The sequence below is a fragment of the Eretmochelys imbricata genome, chromosome 16 (assembly GCF_965152235.1).
Source record: "Eretmochelys imbricata isolate rEreImb1 chromosome 16, rEreImb1.hap1, whole genome shotgun sequence".
In the NCBI taxonomy this organism is placed as follows: Eukaryota; Metazoa; Chordata; order Testudines; family Cheloniidae; genus Eretmochelys; species Eretmochelys imbricata.
Genome location: NC_135587.1, coordinates 9,113,776 through 9,130,591, shown reverse-complemented (window position 1 = coordinate 9,130,591; position 16,816 = coordinate 9,113,776). Strand labels below are relative to the sequence as shown.

The 16,816-nt window shown below is 41.3% G+C and overlaps 1 protein-coding gene across 1 annotated transcript in view; it reads right to left on the bottom strand.

Annotated features, from left to right (window-relative positions):
* Positions 1 to 16,816, bottom strand: part of CACNA1B (calcium voltage-gated channel subunit alpha1 B) — a 475,550-nt gene that overhangs the window by 85,056 nt on the left and 373,678 nt on the right. Inside the window, exons 25-28 of the mRNA XM_077835554.1 lie at positions 15,453 to 15,512; positions 12,911 to 13,017; positions 9,460 to 9,471; positions 1,436 to 1,532 (exon numbers count right to left, since the gene is read on the bottom strand). Of these exons, the coding sequence (XP_077691680.1) occupies positions 1,436 to 1,532; positions 9,460 to 9,471; positions 12,911 to 13,017; positions 15,453 to 15,512 (276 nt within the window). The remainder of the gene's footprint in view (positions 1 to 1,435; positions 1,533 to 9,459; positions 9,472 to 12,910; positions 13,018 to 15,452; positions 15,513 to 16,816) is intronic.

Here is a 16,816-nt window from a genome sequence, read left to right as displayed (position 1 = left end):
TCATTTCTGCAAATAGCTGTCGGCTTACAGCATGTTCATGAGCAGTTTGTGGTGATAATTCAGTGTAAGGAATTCTGAGTGGGATTGGTTAGTTCTGCTTGGACACACAAGGCATACGGTATTGTTGTTCTGAATGTAATTCTTAGTATCATGTTTCTGGTGCAAGCACAATCCAGAAACTCCAAATTCACTTTCTTCAAATATTCTCTAATAATCCCACAAAACTCTCAGTTTCGGTGACCAGTTACTAGTTTCCAAGGAGCAAAAGAGGTGTGAAGACAAGCAATATGAATTAAATTTCTGATTCATATAAATATTTACTGACACTGTTTAGCAGTAGTCAACCCAGTCTGGCAAATGTAAGTTTGAACATAAAGAATTTGTTAAATAAAAAGCCAGTGTTTCTTTGCGTTCCAGAGCAGAAGAAAATTAACACTGCTGATTTCAAAGGCCACAGAACAACACATTTACATTTCCAATCAACTAGCCTTGGTCTTCTGCACAAGTTTCAGATGAATTTAGCACATTTGAAAATTAAATTGGCTAAAACTGAAATGATCTGAACCTGAACCATGTGGATTTGCATAAAACAGGCCCCAGACGAAAGCTAAACCTGGTTTTTATTTTGGGTTATGTTTAAAAAAATTCGGCTGATGTAGTTTCACAAAAGCAAAAGCTCTTTATGGTTTTGGCCCATCTCTAATGGAAAAGATCCGTACTGGTGAGCGCACAAAAACACTGTACAGCCAATAGTTCCTGCACTGAGTCCCTACAGTACACATCTGGTTAGTTCTATAACTCTTCCCACTCCACAATTCCAGTGGCGGGCTATTTTTGAACATTTTTCAATCCATTCTTGAAAAGTGGTAAATAACTAAGCTCAGGCGGCCAAATTCATTCAACTTGTGACTCGGGATTCCAGACATGAAAGGCTATTGATGCTAACGCCCTGCATTACACACTCCTAAATGAAGAGATGAACAGATTAAATTCCTCTTGACTCAGTGGAAGATATCCACAGACAGAGCTGAGCAAAACGTGCAGTGTTCATGGCGTACAAGTTGTGCAGTGAAAGTGAATGCTCCAGGAGTTACTTTTTCCACACTACAAAATTTAAAAAAATTGCGTTAAATTTGTAGGTTGTGTTTTGAGTGGGTTTCCCCATCCCCAACCTTCATAAGGGTTATTGGAAAATTGAACGTGACATTTACTGTGAAACCAAAAGACCTTTTAACATTTGATTAAAATGTACAAAACTATTAAATGAGCAGGGGAGGTCTTTTTTAATCTAAGTAAAACTGGCAAAAATTAAAATCAATTACAATAAAAGAATAGGTCTATACGTTACCCACTTTGAGTTTACACAAGAAATTTTGCCCACAGCCCAGCCTGCCAGTCCCCAACAAAGAAGAACTGTTTCCTGTTATTCGCCAACCTTTAACTTGGGCAGACGCTTGATAGTCTTCAATGGTCTTAGAACTCGCAGGACTCGCAGTGACTTGATTGTGTTGATGTCTTTGCCTTTGCTTCCTCTGAAAGGGGAATGAAAGAAGAACAAAAGGAAGGAGTTTGGTTCTAGTGGGGCTCATATAAAGGCCTGCAAATACCCAGATTTTTCAGATTTGGAGCCAAATTTTTCCCCTTGGATGCTCACACGGGGAGTTACAGACAAGCATCCGCTTGAGAAGCGTAAAGCGATGTACAGAAGGAAAGCTGAGGGCAGACCTTGGCCCTGAGAAAGTTTAACTGCTTGTGCTCTCCATCCCGGCATCACTTCCCAGCTATTTAAACTGTGTCACCAGGCTCAGAATCCTCCCTTTCCTCTCACCAGTAGGAGGGCAGCAGAGGATGTCTGGTTACAGCAGAGAGGAGAGAAGCCAGAGCACATCAGCATAGCTGCAACCACTGGTGAGAGAAGGGGGGAAAAGTCACATCTGCCGTACCCAAAACATTTGTGGCCTGTGTTACCCATGTCACTGCCTCTTCCCACAAAGCCAGACATTTCCATGAGACAGCTCCCATCCAATTTGTCAGGGAAGCTCTCTTAATGGTCTGGAGATAATGTTTTCCTTAGAATAGGCAGTGAATAGAAGGAACTGGACCTTCCGGTAGGTAGATGGACAGCACGTCCTACCTGGGCAGAATAAGCTTTCCATTTCTGCATTCTGTACAGCCATACTATCGCTCTCAGGTCTCTTTTAGAGGACATGCTACCAAGACCATGCTGAGCCATGTAATATGCAGACATATTACATGCCTGAAACAATAACAGTGTGATTTTTCAGGCCATGCATGCAGAGGTTGGAGGTCACTTCTCTTTTACGAAAACCATATGCAAAAGGTTAATAATTTATACAAACAATACTGTTACTGTTCATTTAGCTACCATTAATGGGGAAGGGGAGGTTTGATGGGGAGATAGAGCTCCTTCTCCAATCCACCCCCAAAATAAAAAAGTAGGGCTTTTTCTGAAGAGCTGCAGCTAGGCCTTTTGTCAATCTGCTAGTACAACAATGCAGTTCACCTTCATTTAGTATGGCGTGAGAATGAGATGGAAGACTGTGGATGGAGCTGAACTTGACTACAGGCATGGGTTTAAGGGCTGATCGAGACATAAACTTGCATTGAAATAACAAAAGGCATGAATGAACGCTTTGAGCAGGCTCCCTGGCTCCTCTCCGCTCCCCACATTCAGCTTCCCTTCCTCAGTGGGAAAGCATGTCAAGAAAAACACAAATAAGCCAAGAGACTCAGAACTGCACAGCATGGGCAGTGGCAAGTTCAGACTTCTCCCACACTGCCTCATTAGTAAGTACTTAACACTATTCTGGAGGAACCATATCTAGGGGGAAGAGGACAGCTCAAACTTTATGGCTCACTCAAGCCACTGACCCTGCTGAGAGTGGTGATGGTGAGTTTTGTCACTTGGCTCCATTAGTCAAGAGAAACCAACAAGTCATTTCATATGACCAGCTGAGCAGAAATCAGAGGGTAACAACTTTTGCTCGCTACTGAACAGAGTGGATTTGCACCAACATCTTAGCGGTGAATATACCCATGTCCTATTTGAAATCTTTTTCTCTACCTAGGGTGACAGTCTGTATCCCTATGTTCACCCTTTCTACAAGGCTATGATAAATCTGGTACAAAGTGTGCCTTGTAAGGTATCATTCGAAAACTCATAATCTGCTGAACATTATTGTCTTGGTAAAATGTGTAGCAACAATGTATGTAAATCTATAAAATTCTATTGTATAAGACATGTTCCAAGTTTAGAAAAGCAGGCACAAACCAGTTCCTTAGAGACAAAAGGCAAACTAACACCTCAGCCAGGGGTCAACAAAATCAAATAGACCATCACCCGGTTAAGCAGCCATTCTTTGTCAGGGAAAAGGGTGAGAGTGAGAAATTTACACGTTGGCAAGGAATCAGCTGGATGTTCCCATCCCACAGACATTCTGTCACCTGAACCCCAGCTGGAGAGGATTCTCACAGAAGAGAAATGCCATAAGAAAGGGGAGCAAACACCTCAGATTACCTCTCTCCCTTAATCTCTACGCATGGCATCAACACTTGAAAAGACAAAGGAAGCATTATTGGACTGGGGGAGAGATCCTGACGGGAAGATTAATCTAATAAGACTGCTACAGCATGTGGTCAGAGAGACTTTTGCTTTGAATTCTCTTAGCTTGTTAAGTTAGGTGTTAGTTTGTGTTTTACCTTTTATTTCTTTGTAACTAATTCTGACTTTTATGCCTCCTTACTTGTAATCACTTAAAAACTTTTTTTTTTGTAGTAGTTAAACTGATTTTATTGTTTTCTCTAAACCAGTGTGTTTGGATTGAAGTGTTTAGGAACTTCAGCTGGGATAATAAGATTTGTGCACGTCATTTTCTACGAATGAAATGACGGACTTTCTATGAGCCTGTATTGTCCAGGAGGGTGCTGGGCAGCACATCACATACAAGTCTGGGACTGAGAATTTGCTGATGTAGCGCTGTAATATAATTCATGGCTGGCTGGCTGGCTAGCTATAGCGCTCACACAGTATAGCTGGGGGTGATTTACATGCTGTAGGCTGGGTGTGAGCAGGGCCAGGCGTGGTTGCTTTCACAATGAAGCAGTGTAAAAGGCACCCCAGGTTAGAGAATTGAGGGGACATAGCTGTTCAGCAGTCCAGATTGTACCCTGGGGAATGTCACATCAATCATTTCTGTTCATTTACAGTGCACGGATAAGCAGGAGAGACATAAGGAACATTCAGAATGAAAGCTGAGAGGCTCTTGCCTATATCATCATATCGTCTTTACAGGTTAGTCTATAGCGTGGAGTTCCATGACTGGATTGGGAGGGATGGAGGGCGAGGGAATAGGTGTGCAGACAGGGAGAGGACAGCTCATCTGAGTTCTTCCACTGCTATTTTAGAACCACTTTAATCAGACACATCTGGAGCTTGATCCTGCTCTAATTCACATTGCTGTAAACCAGAAGTAGCTTCACTGGAGCCAGTGGAATTACATTAGCATAAAACTGCAGGTTGGAAATCCAAACCATGACTGGAAGGGATCGCCCGCTTCCACTGCTACTCTTAAGGGAGGCTGTTCTAGCTATACACTGATAAAGCCATAATAGAGCCTCATGCTCTCTCATGGACTAAGGGGTTGAGGAACCTCTTCTGCAATTGAGTCACAAGGGGCTTTATGGGTTTAACTCCAATGCACATGAGGGGAGAAGCACTTGCTTCTGTACAGCTCTCTGCATACAAATGGAAGAGGCGCTTTGGGAAAGTCCCTCTATAGACCAATCTCTTGCCAAGCCACCCAGGCATTGAATCAGTCAAAATATAAGGTTTTCAAGTATATCACCATAAATATTTTTGTTTTTAATTTGAAAATATACAGCAGCAGTCCAAACCTTTTCTATGGAGCTGCATTAATCAGGAGAATTAATTGTGATTTAATATGTTAATAACTGCTCTGTGACAGTCTCTGACAGAGTCAGGTTTCAGAGTGGTAGCCGTGTGAGTCTGTATCAGCAAAAGTAACAAGGAGTCCTTGTGGCACCTTACAGACTAACAAATTTATTTGGATGGAGTCGTGACCTGAAGATGATCTCGGTGAAGCTTGAAAACTTGTCTCTTCCATCCACAGAAGATGGTGCAATGAAAAGACAATATTACCTCATCCAACTTGTCTCTCCTGATCAGGAGACCTGTGATGACTAATAGGCACTGTCTCCATTATGCAGCTGGTAAAAGATTTAGTCACAGCTGTGCTTAAGCAAGGTCATTGCGAGCATGGTTTCCCTAAGCCGCATAGTTGCTGAAAAAACATGCTAGACTGGACCATGCTATTGACTATCCCCTCTAGGCAGGCTGTTACGCGAGTGTCAAGAGAAAGGAATCCCTGTCTATGCTGGTCAGGGAAGCCACGTGAAGGAGAGCGGAAAGCTAAGATGACAAGCCAACCGTTTGGTTTAAGAGATTCTAGGAATTGTTACCATAGGCATCTCAAGGATAGCAGAAAAACTTGACAGGTTTTGTACTGTGTCTGACCGATTTGTAAGCAGTTTTTCCAGAAGGCAGTCACAACGTTTTAGCATTGTGCATGTGGCCCATCAGCTCCTGTTGTTGTCAGAGAATGGTTGACAGAGAATGGTTGCCTGTGTTGTAAAAAATGGCACAGCCAGTGGGAAAATTGGCAGATGCAAAACAAATAAATAAATAGGAGGCCAATGCAGTGCTAGGCTGATTCAACCCATGTAGGGCTAAGCCCTGATCCTGCTTCTGCTGATGTCAATGGCACAATTCCTTTAGTTCAATGGGATCAGGAGAAGGTTTTTATTTTGCTTCTTGCAGGATGTCTGAGGACACGGAAATGTAATGTGAGAGGAGGCAGGGATTCGACATACAACTCAGATTGCTGCCAGGAGGGCCTCATTTCTGTGGTTACAGGGATAACAGTGCACTCATTTCTGAAGGAAGCAGAGATTCTGAGGGGCAGATCGACATTAGCAAGGTGTAGCCAAACGCCACTCAGCTGAGGTCTGCACTGGTGAGTTGCCAGGTGTCTGAGATTCATAACCAGTTTGCAGGAAATGAAGCAAGCCGGAGCCTCTTTTGTCTTCAATACAGAGGGCTGGCCTTCAGAAAAGACACGAAAGCTCATCTGCAGTGGGCTAATGCTTTCCTAACCTGGCTTTGTGGGCACTGAAGGAAGGAGTGGCAAATGGGCAGTTGTTCTCCCTGGCCTACTGCAAGGGTCTCTTGGAGGGATTAGAATATAATTCAGTATTATTAGTTGATACTTTAACCACTGAAGGCAAAAGTTAAGATCACCAACACCAAAAGGGCCTAAATGTGTTTTGAATTTTGAATATGGGTTAATGTTACATTAAGAATTATCAGCCATCTAAAATAAAGGCCGTGATTCCCATTTACACTAAGACCCCTTTATACGGCTCTGGCAGTGTAAAGAGACCTTAAAATGAGCATGACTGTAATTTACTCTCACTTTAGGCCCCTTTATACTGTCAGGGAAGTGTCTTTAGTGTAAATGAGACTCAGGCCCAAAGGTTTTAAACAGTATTTTTGGATCTCTTTATGTATTTTTACATCACCAGATGCTAGCAAGCGAAGATGATGTTACAGCCAGTGTATGATGGCCATCTCTGCCAGCATAACCAGGAGGAAACTGTTCACATCCTTCTGCTGAGTTTCCCTCTTCAGGCATACAAGCACAAAAAAATACTCACAGGGACTTAACTGCTCATCCTTCTTTTCTATTTGGAAGACAGAGCCCTTAGACAGAAGAGAGAATCAAAAAGAAAAACAACTAATTTCACAGCCCAATTTTGTTTTTTGAAACAGGATGTGCGAACAGCAAACAAAATGAGATTCAAACGTCTTGTGAAAAGAGAAGAGCTATTAGGTACCTGTGGGTGTGATCTATACAATGCTAATCTCTGCAAACAAAAATCTGATGCTCTCAGTATATAGAAACAAGAACTGGCTTTTGGCAGCCCACCCACACTACGAAGCACAGGAAACAGATGGATCTGTTTCTACAGGTCTTGATATAGCTGGGAAATAATAAAATACAGGCAATCAGGGAGGGCTTCTCATGGGGTGAACTGTCTCTAAAACAGCACAAAATATGAACTCCGGCAAACTAGAAATCCACTGATGTCTGAGGCCGTGAATCTTGCAGTTACACAGCCATGTTCAGGAGCCCTCTTGGAACGGGCAGAATTTCTTATTACAATGAATAAGGGGCAATGTTTAAAATCTGAAACTGTACTTTGTACAGAGGGAAGCTGTTGGATGGCTGATCTGGGAGAGGGAGGCTTTGTCTGTAGAACAGTGATCACAAACCTCAGGAGGGAGAGATATTACTGCAAACTGGAAATCGAGCAGGCTTCATCTACAACCAATTGATAACCAAATATTAAGTGACTGTGTTCCTGTGGAGGGGTAGAAGATTAACAGACATGGGGCTTAATGAACAAGTATGGTGACACCCCTTCCCCCCCCCACAAGCATAGCCACCAGTCTTCTTGATGTAGGGGATATACTTCAAAACCATTCTATGATGAGAACGGGAGGCATGCTGAATTTCTAATAAAGGATTTCAAGATTTAAAACTCTTCCTGTGTGTTAGGAGGAGCTCAGTCAATAACAATGAGGGTGGGCTTTTCAAAAGCACCTGAATGAATTAAGGGCATGAGCTCCATTGAAAGTCATGTAGATGCTTTGGAAAAACCCACCCTGATTTCCAGTTAAAAAAATAAGGCTCTTCCTACAGGAGAGGTGGAATTTTAAAGGGTCCAGGACTGTATGCGATGGATCAATGCAAGTGACATCTTGATGAGACATACCCCTTTTTGTCAGCTCCACTAACTAGCTATCTGTACAAGGACAAGAGGGTTTGTTTTTAAAAGGGGGGCTTTTCAAAATTTGATTTGCAAAGTGCCCTAGTACAAGGCTAGAAAACAAACTGAAAGGGTCAGATGTACTACAATTCAGTTAATGGATATACACCAGGATGCATTTCACTGTCCAGTATTCCCTGTCCAAACACACTGTGGGTGTGAGAGAAAGAAGAGGGGGAGTTGATCTTCACTGTACTATGAATTTTGTAGAACAGCAGAGTATGATAGAAAATGGACAGAAAATAGAAACCCAAAAATCTAAAAAAAAAAAAAAGTCATGAAAAAAAATAAAAAGGAAAAAGAAACTGGCCTGTGTCTTTGTGTTAGGCCAATACTGGTTGCATCAGGCCAGCTCTGATTGTCTTGTAGTAAAGAGTTGCTCATACATTTAAACTATTAAAAATAACAAAAGAGACCTCATAAGTTATTTTTTTTAAATAAACAAATGATCTGTTAAAAAATTGATAGATCTTTCAAATGGAAGCTTCTAGTTTCTGTTGCTCCTGCCAGCAGCTCTGATTTAATGTACACAGGGCTCTTAAAGTCTTATCATCAAATATTCATGGAGGGGTGGAGCCACTGTCTCCTGTGATCGCCTGAAATCCCAAAGGTAGAACGTGAACTCCTCCGCTTAAGAGCAAATGAGGTCACAGTTCTTCCTGAGTGTGATTCTACCCAGGGCCTAACTGATCCAGCTTCTAAAAGGGAAGAAAGAAGAAAGCATCCTACTTCTTGGATTGTATCACAGAACTCCTGTCCCTTTCATTCTGTCTCTTCATCTTCCTCTGCAGAGAGATTGAGGAGAATTCCTGCCCTCTTTTCTTACTCTAGAAAGCCAGAAAAGGAGATGGCACAGTCTGTCTTCTGGCAGAAGGAGCTCTCCGTGGTCCTGAAAAGGCAGCTCCTTTGTCCCACAGACATAACTGAGATCCCCTGGCAAAATGGTTAAAGGTCACTCTTGCAACATCTTTCTTTTGTAGTGCCCTCAAAACTCCACATCACTCAGTTTTCATGTCAGAGAGCTTTCTCTATTGTCAGTTGCATAGGGCCAGAATTCATGCGGGGTTTGATTCTTAAGAACGCAGAAACTTGTGCATGAAACTTCCATTACCACTAATGGAGTTTGCACGTGCAACCTCCTACATGAGACTAAACCCTGCTACTCTTATGCCGAGTAGTTGTTTATTATTTTTCATGCAAACTTATATCACACATCAAGGCTAGTCCCAATAAGTCACTCCCCCAAATATTTCACACTGTAGCTGGATACATATAAATTTGCTTATTTCAATCTGTGACTTTTGCTAAACATAGGAACTGCAACCTGGGTTTATTCTTCTGGCTAAAGTAATCAGGCACAAATGAGAGCTGTTAAGAGGAAGGGGATGTCATTGAACAATGGGTAGTGAAGGGACAAAGGAGTCAATGGGTGTAACATGGATCATTTCCACAGGCGAGTGCGTATACTCTGCTGAGAATACACACAGTTCACAGGCATAACAATGCAGCAAGAGAGCAATAATGCATTACCCCATGAAACTCCTAGAGAGAGATTCCAGCAACAGGAAGACAAAGAAAGAGCACAGAGTCAATGACAAACAGAAACAGAGGTCTATACAGTATACCCAATGTACAAAGAGATATGTGCTCCCTTCCTCCCTCCCCCCAAACTCAATGCTCATAAAATAAATAAGGAAGTAAGTAATAGATTTGATATGTGACATATACACACACATCCTCGCTGGTGTCGGAGTAATCCTTCTACTGAGAAACAGACAGTATTGCTATACTTCATTGTCACTTTGGGAGGAAATAATTTTCATTGTTCAGCAAATTGTGGTAAATTCATTCACTTTAAACAAGCTGTGCAAAATTCTACACATCTGGGGTAAACTTTTTTTGTTGATGCCCACGGAGTGTATCTCTAATTTTTTCCCCCATTCATAAGCATCATTTGATTGAGCAAGTAGAATTCATGCCTGAAGTTGGCCAATTTTTATCATCAACACAGGGAGATGCTTCAGTTTGAAAGGTATTGCTATATAGAAGATATATAATTTTTGTTATTATTAAATCGCTTACAAGCATCTATTTGGGGCCCACCTTGAAAAGAATAAATTGAGTTACAATCTGAAGAACTATAAGCAGGAGAAGGTGGACTGGCGCATAGTATAAAATCTTGCAGCAGTGACTCATATTAACAAGCTGTCACAATATTCCAGGAGACAATGTTTCTGAATGGGCTGGTTTGACTTGGTGTCCACTTGACATGCCCATTTAGCAAAATTTAATACAGATCATCACTATCAAACAGTAGATCAAGAAAATGAATTTGGTGAATTAAATGGGTTTGGCTGAGAGGTAGTCATTGAGCTGTCTTATTGCAGACTGGAATCAGTAAAGGCTGCAACAGAGAATGTTTACAAGATTATTGTAGGCTCTACCTACATTTGTGCTCTAGCATTTAGTAGCAAAAAACCCCCTACAGAGGTACAACAAAATCACCCATCTCACTTACCAAATCAAGTTCTTTTCTAGTGATAAACAAAACTCACAAGGTTCAGTCAGCCGGCCTTTGGTTTGGATAAGTACCCAGGAGCCTGAATGTTTATCCAAATTTCATCTGAACTGTCCGAATCCCTTATGTTAACAAAATTGGACTAGCACTCTCTGAAGAACAGGCTCTCCCAAGATTGCTGGTACTTCCTGCACCCAATCAGCTCAGAAATCCTGAAAGTATTGTCTCTCTCATGGGATTTCAGCATTTACAGTCCCAGCTGGAATACGGAAGTATAGAAGCTACAGCAAGAACAGCAGCAGCAAAAATAGAAAATTCTTCCAACTCTTCCAAACTACAAAAAAAGTTGGATTCAGTTCAACTCTGGAGGAAGGCTTTGGATGGTTCTTGTTTTATCCAACCCAGTTTCCCCATCCGTCATTATTGTCTCCCAAAAGGGTGCATGTTTAAGAGTCCTGCCCCCTTCCCTTTATAATCTTTCCATGAACCTATTCTCAACATTTACTCAAAGCATATGTTACACACATGTCATTCAAGACACGCTGTCATGAAGTACAACCCCAGGATGTACAAATAACATGTAGAGGCTGATATTATACCATTAGATATCAGTGCCAGGCTGAACTACAGAAATGCTGAATACAATGCACTCTCATAAGGAGCAGAAACTATAAATCTTTCATCAGAAACAATTTGTCCAGCAACATAAAAGGCTCTGCAAATCTGCTGATGTTCTACATTACCTTCAGAGACCCACGTTCACCAAAGAGAAGATATTTTAAAGACCAATGATATTATTGGTCTTCAGAACACACAAGTGTTTCTCTGACTGGACAAGCTCACTAGATTCCTCTCCTCCCAACCTCTCCTGGAAGTGTGAATTCTTACTGGAGAGGGAATCAGGAATTTACAGTAGACCACACACATGGACATTATTTCCCAGAAAATGACATTTATGTTTAACAATACTTAACACTTCTAGATCATTTTTCATCTGGGGCTCTAATTTTTTTACAAGCCTTAATTAACTAAGCCTTACTAAATAAAACCTTGACAGGTATTATTATACCCATTTTTGCAGATCAGGAGACACAGGCATAGAGAGGTTTAGGGTCAGTTTTTCAAAAGTGGCCTCTAATTTTGGTGCCCATCTTTACACAACCAGGGCCTAATTATCAGAAGTATGGAGTGCCTGATTGACCTCAACTGGAGTTAGGAGTTCTCAGCCCTTCTGAACACCAAACCCTCGGTACCTAAAATTGGGTACCCAAAGCAGTGGGCAACCAAAACTAGAATTCATTTTTTAAAATCCGGGCCTCAAACAACTCGCCCATAAGATCACCAAGCTCGTTAGCAGCCAAGTCCAGAACAGAGCACAGACCTCCCAGTTCGCAGTCCCCTTCTCTAAACGCTAGTCAACATTGCTACCTTCATTTAATGGCGGCAAATGATACAGTTTGATCATATTCTGTAATCTAAACATTTCTGGGAAAGTCCTTGTCACCATCATGTTGTTGAAAATAAATCTAGAGGATTAAAGGATCTAATTCTGTGATTTAATACAATTTTCCACTAGCCTACATCCAATACTCTCTCCCTGGAGAAAGAGGGAAAAGATGACTGTCGCATCTTATTGTTTTCACAGTCTCAGTGACTGAGGTCAAATCAACTTAGATTTGGGTTTTGCTTTTTGAAGCATTTGCCATTGAACTAGAACAAAAGATCTAAAATGTAGATTTCATGGACATAACACAGAAGGAATTCAAAAACTACAGAAGAAGAAAAAATTCTAGGCCAGATTCACCAGGATGCTCTGGCAACTTCATGTAGCTCCAGTGATGCGAAACAACCACAATGCTATCTTAACTTTAAGATGAGTTTATGGTGGTTTTGCATTGTTAGAGTTAGGCAAATCAACTACAGAACATCAGTTACTCTGGCCGTCTGTTTAGAGATGGTTCTATGTCTGTAACATATAGGGTAGACTTGCACACTTCCATGAAAAGATATACATTATCTGATGAAAAAAATGCATTTTCTGAAATGGCTCAATCTCCTGTGATCATTTTTTTCTCAATCAGAGCAGCTTAAAAATATTCAGAGCTGCCAGAAACTTGCCAATAAGTCACAAACATGGGTCCAGATTCGAGTGAGTGGCAGCTGGGACCAAAACACACCTGGGTGAACTTTCGATGAACTCTAGAACAGCTTATTAATTGAGGCTGACATTATGGAAAGTTCTTTTCCCCCTAAGTTTTGGGTGAAAGAAAATGAAAATTTCACTTGAAGTTTTAAGTTTGTTCTGACCCAACATTTAAAATAAAAAACTGGTGCTGTGAAACCCAGGAACCTGTTGTGAAATGGAACCACAACTACTGAGCTTTAAACGGCTCTAGTTCAGTGTCACGTCCACCCTCCTCTCTCCTTTCCCGGAAATTCAGATTCTAAAGAAAAGTTACTTACGAGAAGGCAAATGCCACCAGGGCCCCACTGACCACAATAAAATCCAAGATGTTCCACAGGTCACGGAAATAGGAGCCCGGATGAAGCAGCAGCCCCAGGTCAATCATCTTCAGAGAAAACAAATTAACATGACACATGTAAAAACACAGGAATCAACTCCAAATGCAGACGTGCAGCAGGGATAGGTATTATCTACAGTGCAGTGAACCCCTATATCCTTGATCAAATGATTTAGGTCCCTTCATAATCCTCCTTCTAAAATAGAAGAACGGCCATACGAGGTCCATCTTAGCCCAATATCCTGTCTTCCGACAGTGGCCAATGCCAGATGCCCCAGAGGGAATGAACAGAACAGATAATCATCAAGTGACCCTTTCCTTGTAGCCCATTCCCAGCATCTGGCAAACAGAGGCTAGGGACACCATCCCTGCCCATCCTGGCTAATAGCCATTGATAGACCTATCCTCCGTGGATTTATCTAGTTCTTTTTTGAAACCTGTTATAGTCTTGGCCTTCACAACATCCTCTGGCAAAGAGCTCCACAGATTGACTACATGTTGTATGAAAAATACTTCCTTTTGTTTGTTTTAAACCTGCTGCCTATTAATTTCATTTGGTGACCCCTAATTCTTGTGTTATGAGAAGGAGTAAATAACACTTCCTTATTTACTTTCTCCACACCAGCATGATTTTATAGACCTCAATTATATCCCCCTTTAGTCGTCTTTTTTCCAAGCTGAAAAGTCCCAGTCTTATTAATCTCTCCTCATATGGCAGCTATTCCATGCCCTTAATCATTTTTGTTGCCCTTTTCTGAACCTTTTCCAATTCCAATATATTTTTTTGAGATGTGGCAATCACATCTACAAGCAGTATTCAAAGTGTGGGCGTACCATGGATTTATATAGAGGCAATATGATATTTTCTGTCTTATTATCTATCCCTTTCCTAATGATTCCCAACATTCTGTTTGCTTTTTTGACTGCCACTGCACACTGAGTGGATGTTTTCAGAGAACTATCCACAATGGTTCCAAGATCTCTTTCTTGCGTGGTAACAGCTAATATAGACCCCATCATTTTATATGTATAGTTGGGATTATGTTTTCCAATGTGCATTACTTTGCATTGATCAACACTGAATTTCATCTGCCATTTTGTTGCCCATTTACCCAGTGTTGAGAGATCCTTTTGTAGCTCTTCACAGTCTTCCTGGGACTTAACTATCTTGAGTAGTTTTACATCAAAAGTTACACAGTAGCGATGTTTTTGTTCTTGACAGGTTTTCAACAGGGGAAAGGAAGGTTTGCTGTTGTAATTTAGTGACAGAAGTTAGTATTTCAGAAGCAGATGATGGTGCTTCTGAGTCAGGAGCAGTGCAATTGTAATGCTGACAGACCCTGGTCACTAGCAGGGACTGAACCGAGGACCTCTGGAACTTAGTGCATGAGCATCTACCGCATGAGCTAAAAGCCAACTGGCTGTTAGCTAAGGCTGTAGAGCAAACTCATTGAACTCTCTCTCTAAGTGGTCTCAGTGCCACTAGATGGGACAGAATACCACACCCAGGAGGTGAGTGGGTTACACAAGCAGATGCTTTGTAAGCTTCCTTACACATATCTTTGCCAGTGAACTCCATGACTGTCAATCCCCTTAATTTTCCACTTCCTGGCCATTTCCTATGCCACATTGTGTGGTAGTTTGGTACAATAAACACATATGCTGAGAATAGAGCAATTTGGATCCTTTCTTGTAATTTGGTCTTCTCTCAAATATACATTCACCTGTACTGTTCATTTTCTCGTTGTTTAATACATACATACTGTAGTGTGCTGGTCTTATGCCCTTTGCCAGCTACACAAAATTAAATTAAATAACATCCACAGAGGCAGCTCTGCTGGAAGTTATCTTGGGGCCAAACTACCTGACTGTAATAGGTAGAGAGAGCTGTCCAAGGAAGAACAAACTGTAATAAACTATTTGTGTTTGGAACCCCATCAGTGTCAATATCTCCCAAATGTTTTCAGCAACAAAATGAGAGATTTCTCACAATACACTGTGTAGATTGTGATCCCCTCCCTCTCTGTTCCTGTGTGTGGGATGAAATAGTTAATGTTGACCTTTGAATTATCGTCACTGAGCCTCAGAGTTTACACCTGATTGAGATGAATGGAGCTGTTCACACTTCTCAGAACTAGGATTCCGAGTATCTGCAAACTCAGGCTAACATTTCTGCATCACACTCCATTCACATTTTTGAGATTTTCTTCTCAAGCATAACAGCAAAAAAACTTTTTTTTTTAAGACAAAAGCAGAGATTCTGGAGAACAAGACAGTAGCTACAGAAAGATGCTGGTGTGATGTACGGGTGTGTGCAGCTGTTTCCAAGCCCTGTTCATAATGGGTAGAACTTCTTATTATCAATATTTTTCAACAAACATGAGAGGCGTCTCTGCCCTGTTCATATCTCTTGCTCTGGACTCCTGAAAATATACCACAGTGACTCTGAAAAGTTGAAGAAATACCCATGGTGATATTCTTACCTTTATCACCATCTCGAAGGTAAAGACACCCGTAAATATATAATCCAGATACTTCAGCGCCTAAGTCAGAAAGAGAAATCTGTATTTAAAGGAGACTAAGTACAGAATCACTGAAATGATCTGCCCAAAAAGAGTGTATGGAAGGTCAATTCCAGCAGTGGCGTATTTACCCCAGCGTCACTGCATAATACCCATTTCATGGGATGCTTTCAGGTTGTTTAAACTACAAATTTGAGTCCCCTCCATGGAACTGAAACAGAATTTTTTTAAAAAAAGAAATGGCTTTCCGAAAGCTTATGTGCACCTGTGAGAGATCATCTGTGTGCACATGTTTACAGCCGGCTTAAAATAGCAAAGTGAATACATTTTAAATCAAAATATTTGAAAATCTTTTCCTAATATTCTTCCCTGACAATACCTTTGTACAAATGTGCTTCCCTCTGCAATAGTTGATGATAGCATTGCTAATGCCTCTGGAGTGTAAGGTAGAGATATAAATCCCCCGGTTTAGGGCATAAACCAACCTCTGACTAACAAGTTTCCTGAACCCTTCCCAAAACCTCTGGAACTGGCCAGATTGGAAATAGGCTATGAGACGAGGTGGTTCCCTTATCTGATCCATTATGGCAATTCCTATGGTCTGAGGAATACAGCTCCCTGATTTGTTTTAGGGGTTAGGAAAAGGCAGAATCCTGAACTTAGGCCTCAGTAAGTAAAACACCTGCCGGTTCACACCTATAAGTTAGATAATCTTCTTGGTAAACTGCTTTGGATTTTAAGGGTGAAATTTTCAGTCCCAGTCTCTGGTTTTGTATGCCCACTTTTACACTTGCAAATGACTGTGTCCATTCCGTGTGCACAGTTTGTGCACCAAGTCAGGCAGCTGGACCCTGTTTGTATTTGTTGATAATTTAGGGCCAGATTCCTCTGATACCCTTGATAATAGGGCTACTCATGGAGTAAGGTGTTACTGAAGAGCAAGAGTATTTGAACCTGGGCCCGTAAGTTAATATAGCTTTCATTCTCAAAAGTCACATGAGACGAGTGGAGAGGTTTGGTTATCATCTTCATTTTAGTGCCTAGCTGACACAGCATCTGAGTACCCTGGTCCAAATATGGAAGACATGGAGTAGATACTTTCCAAGAACCCCAATGGGTACCTATTTGCTAACACAACAGGTGCCCAACCATCCAATCTGTGACTGCAGCTGTGGGGTTTGTGTGTTGATATAAGGTGGATGCCCATTTGTGTGTGCATTATCACTTGGATTTGTAAGCTCAGAGTCTGGTTTGAAACCTGTTGAAAACTGGGCCCTAAATGTATTTTTCTGCAGTTGTTTAAAAACAAAATATCCATCCTGTGC